Raw genomic sequence first — 14428 nt, 5'->3', positions numbered from 1 at the left:
CTAAACCGGAGGATCAGGGGAAGGTACAACGGTAGGTGCTGACTCTGGCTGAGGCTGTGGGATCGGCTCCTCATGGGGGTGCTGAATCTCTGTGGCGTCAGGAGCAGCTGGAGGTGCATCCTGCTGAGTCGGCTCATCAACATCCTCCTCCTGATGATCCTGCTCATCGGAGGCCAGAGAATCTGGAAGCGGAGGTAGCGTTCGGGTAGAGGTGAGCAGAGCGAGAGAATGAAAGGTTGGCAGTGAGAGAGAGATGACGGACGAAGGTTGGATGGTGGCGACGGCGGCCGCTGTTAGCGGCGGAGGGTGGTTAGAGGTTGAAGGAGGGAAGAGGAAGGAGATGGTGGGGGGGGGGGGGGGGGAAAGAAGAGATGTGCGGGACTGCGCAACACCCTCGCGCATTAGGGTTATCCTATTTTTTTGAATCGACGCGAGCGCGCACTTTGCGCGTCCGCGTACATTGATGAAACTAGGGACTTACGCGTGCGCGTACAGCGCGCTCAGGCGTGGATGGGGAATCTACAAAGGGACGCGTGCGCATACAACGCGCGCATGCGTACATGGGGTTGGGCTGGAGGCTTAGAGTGGGCTCAGCGCACGCCCAACTCTCTGGACAAAGGCCTGGAATGACGGCATCAGCTAGGGCGTGTACGCGGCAAGTGCGCGTTCGCGTACATTGGTAGCTTATCATAAGGCGCGCAAGCACGATGCGTGCGCTCGCGTCCTTTCCTCCTTTTGGTATATGGGCGCACACGTGGCAAGTGTGCGTCCGCGTGGGATGAGTTGGGCTGGGGGCTTAGAGTTGGCCCAGGTCCAGCACAACTCTCTGGGGATTGGCTCAGAAGTTGCAGTAGCAGATCGACGCGGACGCGGCAGGCGTGCGGCCGCATGCACTTCCTTGTTCTCGTGATCGGCGCGCACGCACATAGTGCGCGTCAGCGTGGGTTGTGTTGGGTTCGGGGCATAGTGTTTGCCCAAGAGAGGCCCAACTTTCTGGGATTTGGGTGATGATGCATCTGCTCATGGACGCGTGCGCGTGCATCGTGCGCGCGCGTCCCCCCCTTTTTTTTAAGCAGAAAAATTGTGCTCAGGTGCTTGCTATACTGCTCACAACTCTTTATTCAATCAACCATCGTACAATTCACAAAAAATGCAATTTGATATTATTCATCTACTACTAAACACAACATACATGTGACTAAGCTAACAATTAAGTTGTACAAACAAATTTTTTTGAAACATCTACCTACAATGGCAACTCAAATCACTTATTAAGCAGAATTAAAATAGTATGGAAAGAGTTTACCATGGTGGGGTGTCTCCCACCTAGCACTTTTATTTTAAGTCCTTAAGTTGGACATGTTGAGAGATTCATTGTTATGGTGGCTTGTGCTTGTACTCATCTTGGAACTCCCACCAATGCTTGGTTTTCCATTGTGCCCCAAGATTTCTCATGGATTGAGCCAAGTGTTGATGGAGTTCTTCACAAGCTTGGGGCTCCCAAAGTTGATCCTCTTCTTGTGATCCGGGATCCCACACTTTATTTTCACACCCGTCTTGAAGTTGATCATCATTATTGGTCCATCCGGGTGGTGAACAAGATGAATTCTCTATGAAGTGCCCAACAAACCTCCTAGACCCATCTATTTGAACACTATTCCCACCTTTGTATCCAACTCTTGAAGTGTCAACCAAAATGAGCCTTGATTTGCAACGCCAACCACGAAACATCTTTCACTTACGCTTCATCCCACAAAGCATCCTAAGTTGACCATCCATTTCCAGCAAGCCATACTCAAGTGGGACAATAAATGAATTTTACCCACTTAAGTGAAAGAGTAGATGACAACCTAGGTAGAGGTGCTTCCAACGATCTTGACAAAGCATAACCAATCCCCGTTCTTCTATTTCTAGGGACTTCCACCTCTTCACAAGATTTCTCTAATTCAATCCTTTGTTCATTACTACTATTTAAGCCTTTTCCCTTAATCAAACCATAATTGGGAGGGTGAAAGAAGTTTACCTCCACAATATTTTCAAATGCACCGGGAGAAGGGTCTTCAAGTTCAAAGGATTCTCCACCACTAGGACTTGATGTTTGCTCTTCATTGCCATGGGAACTCAATTCACGCTCTATCCCATCCAAGTCGTCATATGGAATATGCCTTGGAAGGTGTGCACTTTCCTCCCTAGCATCAATTTCAATCATCATGGAGGGGTTTTCTTCAACTCTATATTCCCATGGAGGCTCCACATCTCCTAAGTCTTCTACCACTTCTTCCTTGTCTTCAACAATTAAAGCTTCCTTCAATTGTTCCAATACAAAGCAACTTCCCTCATTTCCCACCGGAGTTTCCAATCTCTCTTTCATGCTATGTTCTTCATTCGATTCTCCACATGTAGCCATGGGAGTTCCTTGAGTGTTCAAGCATTGGGAGGCTAATTGATTTGTTACCGCATCCAAGGCGGCCATGAAATTTTTCACATCCCTTTTCATCTCTTCTTGCCCTTGAACAAGAACACCAAGGGTTTCATCCATTAGAGATTGGGGTGGACGGAAGGATTCATCATTTTGGGAGAAGGGTTCATAATAGGAAGGTGGTTCTTCTTGGTAGGGTTGTGGTGGTTCAATATTTTCCACTATTTCCACTTGTTGCACAACACACTCCATGGTTGCTTGAAATTGATCCAATGCTTCCTTGAGATGATCCCTTGACTCTTGCTCCTCTTGGATATCATGAGTAGGACCATAGGTTTGAGTTGAAGGACACGAGTATTCTTCCATGGGAGGTTGTGGTGGAAAGTAGTATTCATCTTGTGGTTGAAAATTTTTATTTATTGGAGATGGTTCATCTTGGTAATAATATGGAGGGGGTGGCTCTTGAAAATGTTGATGTTGGAGTGGTGGTGGCTCTATATGTGGCTCATATGGTTGTTGGTAGGATAGATGTGGATTAGGGTCATATGGAGGTGTTTGTTGAAAATAGGCTTGTGAGTGTGGTTGAGAGTTATGTTGAGGATATGGTTCATAGGCATATGGTGGTGGTTCTTGAAAGTCACAAGGTGATTCACCATAGCCATTGGATTGGTATGCATCATAGAATGGCTCTTCTTCATAGTGCATTGGTGGAGGTTGTTGCCATGAGAATTGATCATGTGGCTCCTCCCACCTTTGGTTGTCCCATCCTTGATACACATCTTCATTGTAGCTCCCATCACCTATAACATAATTAGAACCAAACTCAAAGCCAAAGTGAGAGTTCATAGTGGAAAAATAAAAATAAAACTAACAAAATCTAGTAAACAAGCAAAAGACAAACTATTTACACTATTCACATATGTACAATAACCAATAACATAACACCATTGCAAATTCTCCGGCAACGGCGCCATTTTGATGATTGGATTTTTTTTTACGGTTTAGAATTTCACTAATGAAATCTCGTTGTAAAGTATAGTTTCTAAACCAAACAATAATCCTTTCATACAAAAAGTTGTTTGTCACTAGTACAAACACCTAAAATTTATAAACCGAAGTATTGGACCTCGGGTCGTTCTCCCTAGGAATTACAATAAAGTGTCTTGTTATTGGTTGTGAGTTATATTTGGGATTTTTTTTAAGATTTTGGACAAGAAATATAAATGGCAAAGAGAATAAACTAACAACTAACAAGACTCTTGGCAAGATATGAGAACGAGAAGTCCTATCCTAGTTATCCTCCTCAATTGTGATGACAAATTGTCCATTGCTCCCACTTAGTTAACCTCTAACCATGGAGGAAAGTCAAATGGATGCATCAATTTGATTCCTCAAGTCCTAATCAACTCCTAAAGGAAAGACTAGCTTTAGAGGCATCCAAATCAATTAGCAACTTCTAATTATCGATCAACAAAGGAATTAGACAACTCAAGAGTCACTAATTACTCTACCTAGGCCAAGAGGAACAAAACCTATACTAAAATCCCACCAAGCATTTCATCAAACACTTGGAAGGCATAAAAGGAAAGCATAGTAAATTGAGAACAAGAATAGAATCTAACAACAATTATTGAAATGAATTAACAACAACAATCAAGGAAATTACAATTATCATGAATTATCTCAAATTGCATTATTGGAAGAAAACAAAGGAACAACAATCTATCCAAAACAAAATGAAGAATTACAATTATTAAAGCACATAACTATCAGTAATTGGCGCCAAAATGGGTTCAGAAACCCTTCCAAATCGCCAGGCACGTGTTGCTTTTAATGAAGTCATGTGCGAACTTCGACGCGCGCGTGCACGGTACGGGTGCGCGTCCCTGGCCAATTCTGCAATGTGCGCACGGGCGCCTTGTGCGCGTGCGCGTGCTCGGCTGATTTCACTTCTTTGACTTTTTATGCTTCTCTCCACTTGTATGCTTCCTTCCTTGCTTCTTTTGATCCATGCCTAGCCTATTTCAATCCTGGAATTACTAGCAAACACATCAAGGCATCTTATGGAATCAAAGAGAAATTAGAATTCATCAAAATAAGGCTTAAAAAGCATGTTTTTACACTTAAACACAAATACGTGAGAGATTACAAAACTATGCCAATTCATAGGCTAAATGCAAGAAATGGTCATCAAAATACTCTAAATTCAATACAAGATAAACCTTAAAAATGGGGTTTATCATAGTCATATATGTGATGATGATTATTGATGCCTTGATGGTATGATGTATGAGAATTATGCATGTTATGATATATGCTTGATGAGTAATTGAGGTTGAATTATGGGTGACACCATGTTGATGGTGAGTATGATATTGAGTATGTGTAATAATGGTTAATTGGAAATGGTATTATTGGAAAATGGGGATGAGAAAGTATGTATGACATGTTTATGTGTTGTCTCTTAGCCATTTGATTGAGAAGTGTTAAATTAGTGGGATGATGCTTTGTGAATTGTGGTGAAGTGTGGATGTGTGAGTTGAGGAGGCTTGATGTTGATTTTGGTACATTTTGATTGATTTCAAAAAGGGTTGAAATTGGCATGTTTTGGTTGATTTTGAAAAGAGTTGAAAATGGCACCTTGTGGTTTTGTATGAAAACACGATTTTTGGGCATACTTTGACAGGACATAACTTGGACTACGGATCTCCATTTTGTACCAAACTCATTTAGAAATGAAATTAGATCCGAGATGTCCATGCCGTTGGAAGAACAGGCGGAAAACAATTTAAAATGAGAAAGTTATGTCCGTCGGAAGATTGGGGGTTGAATTTGTAAATTCTGCAGCTTTTAACTTAGAAACTTTTTAGCAGAATGACCCTTCGCGCGTAGGCGCACTTGGCGTGTACGCGCCGTTTTTCAAAAAGGCACCATCCACACGTGCGCGTGGCGTGCGCGTGCGCGTCGATGTGATGCACCCAATGCCCAGCCATTTTCTCGAGAGTTGTGCTAGAGTTGTGCCGGTTTTGTGCCTGGGGCACAAATGTACCTGCGCGTACGCGTGGCTGACGCGTACGCGTCGTTTGGCTAATTTTCAACCCACGCGTCCGCGTGTATGACGCTTGCGTGCCGATGAGCTTTGTGGCCATCTACGCGTGCGCGTGGAGTATGCATACGCGTGGCCCTATTTTCATCCCAAAGTTAATTTTTGAGTTTTAAAAGCCAAAGTTCACACTTCTAAGCCTCCAATCTCAACATTTGTGTCTTAAATCATTATGATATGCATAGCAATGAGAAAAAGAGCTAGGGAATGTGGTAACTTGCGAGTGAAGCAAGGGAAAAATGAATGATTCAAAGATGATTATGTGAGATGCGGAGGATGGCGGTGAAAGTGCTTGTTATGCCGTGGGCCGAAGGGCCGCAATTGTTAATGAATTGGCTGGTTATGGATTTAACCGTGAGCTGGATGGCTGGATTATTACCGTGTTACGGCGGAGCCATGATTATGGCTAAGTATAAATGCATATATGCTGTTGAATGAATTGTGAATGTTGCACTTCCACTATCGGAGATGAGAGTTTCCCTGGGAGAAAGCAGTGGCTAGCCACCACGTGCTTCAGGTTAAGACTCGAAACTCTTTTGACCCTATGTCGTCAGGGTGGCCGGGCATTGTGAAAGCCCCGGATGAGCACACCCCCATAAATATTCACCAGTGAAAGTGATGGATATGGATCATGATTATGATCAAGTTTATATTGAGTATAACTCGAGTTGGGGAGACACGACAGAGGGACAGTCCAATGGTTAGCTACCAGGACTTGTCGGGTTGGCTCTATAACCGACAGATGATATCATCAGGCATTAGGGACATGCATTCATCATATGCATACTATGTGAAGTGTTTGAGATTGCCTACTTAACTGCATATAACTTGCTATCTGCCTAAATGTCTTATCTGTTCATACTTGTATATCTCTTGTCTGAAATAACTGTGTTTGCCATATTATACCCCTGCTGGTGGTTGGGAGGTTTGAAGGAATTGGAAAGGGAAGTATTAGTTAGACTGAAGGATCTTTAGTCAGATGCCCTTTTATGGTTTAGCTTGTTTATAAGCTTTGATTTTATCTGGAGGAAGTTCTAAAATTACCTTCGGCTTTTCTCTATTATTATATATTATATATGTGGAAGCTGTTACCATGCTGGGAACCTCTGGTTCTCACCCATGCGGATTTTGTGGTTTTCAGATGCAGGACACGAGGCTTCTCGTTGAGGCATGCTGGAGATTTCCGGATTAGCGAAGATCCTTTGTTCTTGGGACTCTGTTTTGATTTTATGATTTTTTCTTAGAAACTTTTATCTCCATTGAATAATACAAACTATGATGACTCCTCTTATAGGAGATTTTGGAGAATAGGTTCTCAGTTCTTGTGCCCCTTTGGGTTTTCCTTGGGGTTTCCTATTTTATTTACTTGTATATATATGTTGCTATGCTCGGACCGGTTATCTTCGCAACCGGATTTTGAGTTTTGATATTCCTATTTTTGACACTCTTTTGTATATATATAATCCCACGTTAGTTTATTCTTGTTCGCTACGTTATCAATCAGAGTGTTGCGTTTTTTGAGTTACGATTTTTGTTTTACCCATTTTTCTTAAAAAGGCTCCTAGTTATAATCATTTTTCACTATACTATTCGTACTAAATTTTTATTTTAGAGGTCGTAATACCTTGCCATCTCTGAATTATGACTTAAGCATAAGACTCTGTATAATAGAGTGTTACAATCAGAATCAGAAACAATGTGATTAACAAAATCAACAAATCAATTTTGGAAATAAAATTTAAGATTTAAATAAAAAGGACGATTTTAAAATTAAATTAAACTTTAGGAACGATTTTGTATGCAAAAAAGGTTAGAAATCTAAAAAAATTTTCAACATATACTTTAGAGATCAAAATCGTACTTAATCCTTAAAAATTATGAATATCAAAAATTATTATAAAAATTTAGTCCAATTATTAATTGTATCAGAACTTTCAGTATCCTTATAACTTGACTGGTTTCAACTTTCAACTGAGATATATTCTCACAATAAACCTGCTTTTGAAAATCATATAATAGTTGTGAGAAGAGTCTGCAGAACTTTAAAACATACAAGTTACCAAAATTTAAAATAACAATTTAACGTTATATAAAGATAATTTACATTATAAAATATATTGAGATAATAAAAAATGACTATTAAATAATTCTGGATGAATATTATATTTTTATTTAGAAAAAAAAGAGTTAACTATTAATTTGGTATCCAAAAGATTCAAATGCTTATTAAAAGGTCTCTAAAAAATGTTATTGACAAAATAATTCTTGAATAATTTAAAAATATGATAAAAATAATTAATAAATCTTATATTTTTATAAGTGACAAAAAAATTTCATATTTAACAAATGTACCTATCTATTTTATCTGAATTTTTGTGATAATATTTAAATAAATATTTAAAAAATATACAAAAAAATTTAGGACAAAATTTGATCTCTATATTTTTTTATTTTTAAAATAATGTGATTATTCACAATAATTTTTTTAAAAAAATTACTTGAGATAAAACTACTAAAAATTTAAGAATAAAACGATTTTATTTTTTTAATAATGTTTACAAAAATTTATATCAAAATCTAATATCTAAAATTATTTTTTAAAATATATATCTAATATTTAATTTTTTTATCCTATTTTTCAATTTTTTAAAAGTTTATTTATTATTAACATATTTTAAAATTATTTTTTGTGAATGATTGAATTTTTTAGTATTATTTTAATAAATTATTCAAAAAAAGAGTATATACCCATTTTGGTCCTCAAAGAATTTTAGACTGGACACTTTAGTCTCTAACTAAAATTAATTACTCGATTGATCCCTAACAATTAAATCCGTCTGTCACTTAGGTCCTTTACTCCGTTAATTCTAACGGAGGACAAAATAGTCCCTGACAACTCTAACAGGGGACAAAATGGTCCCTGACAACTCTAACAAGGGACAAAGTGATCTCTGACTTCTTTATTGGAAAATGACATTGTTCTTCATCAATTTTTATCATATCTCGAATAACCCTAACATTCACACTCTCCTTCTATACCTTCACAGTCTTCTTTTCCATCTTTTCCTTCCTCCTTTTTAGCTCCAAGATTAAGCCATGGTGTAATTGTCACATGTGTCGCACCTACTTCAACATGTCATGGACCACACACTTTCTAAATCTTTGTGACTGGTACATCCACCTCCTCTGCACTTCACCCACCAAAAGCATCAACTTCCACGTCTTTGATAACATCACCTCCAACCCCGACACGTCCACGACATCCTCAAGACTAAGTTCCACAACTAGTCCAAGGGCACACCTTTCTCCACTCTCCGGCAAGCAATATAGATTGTTGGATATTAGGACATCATGAAAAGATTCTCCTTTGATATCATATGCAAATTCTCATTTGAAATAGATACCGAGTGCTTCATTCCTTCTTTTCCAGAGTCCAGGTTGGCAGATAGCTTCGACCTCGGATCCAAGCTATCAGTACAACGAGCAATATCGCCGTTGCCGCTTATATGGAAACTGAAGCGATTACTGAACATTGGTTTGGAAAAGAAGCTGAAGGAAGCGATCAGAGTGGTGGACAATGTGGTAATGGAGATGATAGGGCAGAGGAGGAGGGAGATGGCAACGACGACGACAGGTCTTAACAAATCAGACTTGCTGTCTAGATTTGGATCCATCAAAGACGATAACTAGTTGAGAGACATAGGCATTAGTTTTTTGAGTATGAATTGGTTGAGAACAAGTTGAGGATTTTTTTTCTTGTGAACATTAAATTTATAGAGTGTGCATTGTGTAGTTTGAAGTTACAGTGTTAGACTGCTAGTGTTATGCGAGATATGATGGAAATTGAGAGAGAATAGTGTCATTTCTGAACAGAGGAGATCAGGGACTATTTTGTCCCCTGTTAGAGTTGTCAGGGACTATTTTGTTCTCCGTTAGAGTTAACGGAATAGAGGACCTAAATAACTGGCGGAATTAATTGTTAGGGACTAATCGAGTAATTAATTTTAGTTGAGAACTAAACTGTTCGATCTAAATTTTTTGAGTACTAAAATGAGTATATACTCTAAAAAAATTATATAGGTTCTTGTGTCCAAACAATAAATGACAACGAGATGTTGTATTATAGATGGGTCCTCCAACACGAAGAGGAGTGGTGTCGGAATTATATTATTGGAGGGTTCGAAGGGCACGGAGAGAGAGCAATTATTCAGGGTTTGGAGTAGGTTTGAGTATTGGTAAAGGAGGCACCGGAGCAAAGTAGCAAACAATCTGTTTTGAGTTTATTATTAAGAATTTATATATACACTTTTTTTTTTAATTTTATGTACTTATATATTTTTCAAACTTCAAAGTCGAAAGTAGTTGTTTGTATAACTTAAAAAAGAGATTTGTAGTATTATATTAATATGTGTTACAAGAAAATTGTTTAGTTTTACTGTTTTAGCATTATATATATATATATATATATATATATATATATATATATATATATATTATTGGTGTAACTGTCTTTTCATATACTCTTTAAAGGGCTATTTAAAAGAAAAAAAAAAGGCCAGATGATTTTTTTTTACATTGAATGAATATATAAAATACTTATAATACTAATTACTTTCAGTATTAAAATTACACTTGTAAAAAAATTATATACAGTAAGGTGGAGTGATAATAAGACATGGTTGTGGTTGTTGGAGAAAGAAGCAACCTGGAAAAAGCGTCCCACAAAAGGTTTATAATTAGTGGTACACCAAATTTTTTTTTTGAATAATCAGTTAACTAGTGTTAAAAATAAAAGAATAATTTAAAAAATGTATTATTAAGGGTGAATCGAATGGTATAATATACAAGAGTATATATACGTGCTTAGAAGAATTAAAATAATAAAAATACAAAATCCTACAATAAATACACAATTATGCTATATAAATATAAATGATATTAACTGATCTCTATAAAGCACGGATACTTTGCTAAATTGTCGTGTCTGCGTGTCGGAGACATTTTGGAAATGACACTCACCGACACTCGTCGGACACGCGTGTCTGTTGTGTCTAACCGTGTCTTAATAAAAAGCAAAAAAATTCTTCTCCAGATACGCTTGGACACACCTAAATACCATCACGTGTTAGCATGTCCAGTCTTATTCTTAACATATATTCTTGAAATAAATTTAGATATAGTATATATTATTATTTATTAAAATAAAAAATATTTAAATACTTGATATAATTAAAATAAAATATTAAAAATAATTAAAAAATTAATTTATAATTTAATATCAATAAAATATCAAAATATTATTATGATTTATTTAAAAAATATTTTATATTTTATATATATGCGTGTCCCTGTGTCTTATAAGATTTTAAAATTCGCGTGTCAGCGTGTCCCGTGTCGTGTCGTGTCCCGTGTCCGTGTCAGTGTTCGTGCATCTATGACCGATCTTAATTGATCCTAATTATACTCTAATATCTCTCCGCAATTTCAAGTGGGAGCTAAAGATACCATCTTGAGTTTGGATACTAGAGTTCGAAAATGAGTAAGATGATGAGCCTTCGTGAAGATATCTGCAGTCTGATATAGAGTTTCAACAGCTATGAGATGAATAACATCAATAAAGAGACGTTGCTGAACAAAGTGACAATCAATCTCAATGTGTTTGGTGCGTTCATGAAAAACATCATTATGGACAATCTATCTAGCACTGCGGTTGCCACAAAAAGCATCAGTCGGGGATGACTGAGGAGTACCCAAGTCTTCGAGAAGCCAACGAATCGAGACAACCTCAGCAGTGGTGTCAGCGAGAGCATAGTATTCAGCTTCTGTGCTGGAGCGAGCAGTGAACATTTGCTTCTTGGTTCACTAGGAAATAAGAAAGTCACCAAGAAATAAACAATAACTAATAGTAGAACGAAGATCAGTGGGATCACCAGCTCAATTAGCATCTAAGTACGCCTGAAGGGATAAAAATGAATGGGCAGAAAAATGAAGTCCATGAAATAGAGTGCCTTTGATGTAGCAAAGAATGTGAAGAACGGCCACATAGTGAATAGTACGAGGAGCTGACAAGAAATGGATAAGAACATGAACTGGATAGGCTATGTCTGGGCGTGTGACAGTCAAGTAGACGAGACCTCCAACTAACTGTCGATAAAGAGTAGGATTATCCAAAACAATGCCATTTATAGGGATAAATCGAACATTAGGCTCAAAGGAAGTAGACTCGGTGTGACAATCTGTAATCCCGGCACAAGCAAAAAGATCTGAAGCATACATAGCTTGAGAGAGATAGATACCCTCATCTATGGATATGACCTCTAAACCAAGAAAATAACTAAGAGAACCAAGATCTTTCATCTCAAAAGTATGGTGAAAAGATGCTTTGAGATCAGAGATACCATCAACATCATCTCGAGTAATGATCATGTCATCATTAATATACAAAAGTAGGAGAACAACTCCATGTTCACTTTTACGAATAAAGAGAGCATTCTCATGAGGGCTGCAAGTGAAACCGAGATTACACATAGCGGTGTTGAACTTGTCAAACCATTTACGAGGAGCTTGCTTAAGACTATAAAGCGCCTTACAAAGGAGACAGACTTTGCTAGAAGGACAAGGATAACCCGGAGGTGATTTCATATAGACCTTCTTTTTCAAATCCTCATTAAGAAAAGCATTCTTTATATCCATCAGAATAAGAGACCATTTTTTTACCGCAGCAATGGCACAAAGAGCTCGAATAGATGTGAGATGAGCAACAGGAGCAAAAGTCTCTTCATAATTAATACCATACTCTTGCGTAAAATCTTGAGCAACCAATCGTACCTTATGACGGTCAATAGAACCATTAGAGCAAGTCTTGATCTTGTAGATCCATTTACTACCCACAATTTTCTGATTAGAAGGAGGATCAACTAAATCCCAAGTGTGTGTTTTTTTAAGTGCCTGGATTTTTTCCTGCATTGCTTGCTACCAACTTGAATTTGTGGAGGCTTCTCTTAATGACATAGGTTCATAGTGATGAAGAATAGTAGAAAAATAATGATAATCAAGATGAGGAGGTAGATTTCTTATCCTAGAAGAATGAATGGAAGGAGGACAAATGACAGCAGGAGCAGGATCTTCGTCTGGTCTGGAATCATCAGGAGATGGAGAAGGCGGAAGAGTAGGAGACTGTAAAGGTTGGCTTGAGATAGAACCTGTAGAATCATCAGTAGAAAAAAGATCAACATAGGGGTTAGTAAAAAATGGTGATTGAGGAGGAGGAATGGACTCAAATGAGGAGAACCTGGAAAATAAGTGATGCTCTCATAATACAACATGGCGAAATATACGAATACGTTTAGAAAGAGGATCCCAACAATGATAACCCTTGTGTTCAGTGCCATAACCAAGAAAACAACACATGTGAGCCCGAGATTCAAGTTTATTATGTTCACGAGGCTAAAGAAGAACAAAATAGACACAACCAAAAACTCGAAGAGAACTGTAATCTGGAGAGGTATGATAAAGACGCTCAAAGGGAGTAATGTTACCAAGGACAAAAGAAGAAAGTCTATTGATAACATGAACAGCAGTAAGAATAGCTTCACCCCAAGTATGCTCAGGACACGAAGAAGAAATAAGCATTGCACGAACAGAGTCAAGAATGTGATAGTGTTTGCGTTTAGCTCATCCATTTTGTTGAGACGTACCAGGGCAAGAAAAATCAGACAAAGTACTATTTTCTGCAAGAAAGGTTAAAAGTTTGGAGTCACGGTATTCCATAGCATTATCGCGTAAAAAAACATTAATGACCTTGGAAAATTGAGTTTTAATCATAGTAGCAAAGTTAATATAAATCTGAGGTAGCTCATGGCGATTAGACATGAAATAAACCCAAGTAAAGCGTGAATAATCATCAATGAAAATGACAAAGTATCAAGCCCCTCCCATAGAAGCGGTGGGAGCAGGACTCCAAACATTAGAGTGGATAAGATCAAAAGGAGAGCAAGCAAGAGATGAATTATTGTGAAAAGATAAAGCAGGTTGTTTGATAGTTTGACAAGAAATGCAATCAAAAGACTCATTATTAACCTGACCCAAAATACTATGAAACACAAGAGGATGCAATTTTCTTAAGGAGCTATGGGCAAGACAATGATGCAGGTGAAGGGTAGATGGAGAAGAAGCAACACAGAGTTTTGACACAGGAGGAATATGAAGATTCTCAAGTTCAAACAACCTTCCGACCTTACGTCCAGTCCCGATGATTTGTCCTGATCGATGATTCTGTACACGACAACTAGAAATGGAAAAATTGACATCAAAATCAAGATAAACAAGTTGACCAACAGAAATAAGATTAAAGTTCAATTTTAGAATATAATGAGTATCAGGGAGATTAAGAGTTGATTGGAAAATAGAACCCTTGTGTGTCGCGTGCAAGAGGGAACCATCAGCAGTATTGACAAAAGGTGCATTTGTAGTTGTAGACAAAGACGAGAAAAGACGACGCAAAGGAGACATGTGATGAAAGCAACCGGAATCAAAATACCATGTAGAATTACCTGAAAGAGTAGAAAAAGCAGTAGGAGTATTACCAGAAAGGGAGAGAAGATGCTTAAGAAGAAACACAATATCAGATAGAGCGACAGGAGACAGGTTGAGAGGAGCAGAGTTGGTAGATTCAGTAGTAGCAGCAACAGTAGAAGTAGACATATTCTTAGAGAAGTTGGGACGAGAATGATACTTTGAGTTGATCAGGACGTGATGGGCAAGTAAGATAGTTAGTAATCAAATGTCTTGAGAGCTTTCAATAATGGTAGAACAATTGTGGATAATTGTAGCTAATGCGACCTTTTTGTTGGCCTTTGCGACGTTTAATAAAAGAGGTGTCCAGAATGGTTACAGTTTCGATAGAA

General features: G+C 38.1%; 1 protein-coding gene across 1 annotated transcript; it reads right to left on the bottom strand.

Moving 5' to 3' along the window:
- LOC130949217 (pistil-specific extensin-like protein) lies at positions 1-402 on the bottom strand. Its single transcript, XM_057878002.1, has one exon. It carries the CDS (start codon positions 400-402, stop codon positions 1-3), a length of 402 nt encoding a protein of 133 aa, XP_057733985.1.
- Positions 403-14428: the final 14026 nt, after the last annotated feature.

Source organism: Arachis stenosperma, chromosome 9 (assembly GCF_014773155.1).
Source record: "Arachis stenosperma cultivar V10309 chromosome 9, arast.V10309.gnm1.PFL2, whole genome shotgun sequence".
Lineage (NCBI taxonomy): Eukaryota > Viridiplantae > Streptophyta > Magnoliopsida > Fabales > Fabaceae > Arachis > Arachis stenosperma.
Note: the sequence above shows the minus strand (reverse complement) of the source record. Positions and strands in the feature narration are given on the sequence as shown.

Excerpts from the sequence above, each read along its gene's own strand:
- LOC130949217 (XM_057878002.1), bottom strand. The coding sequence starts at position 402 with ATGCGCGAGGGTGTTGCGCAGTCCCGCACATCTCTTCTTTCCCCCCCC.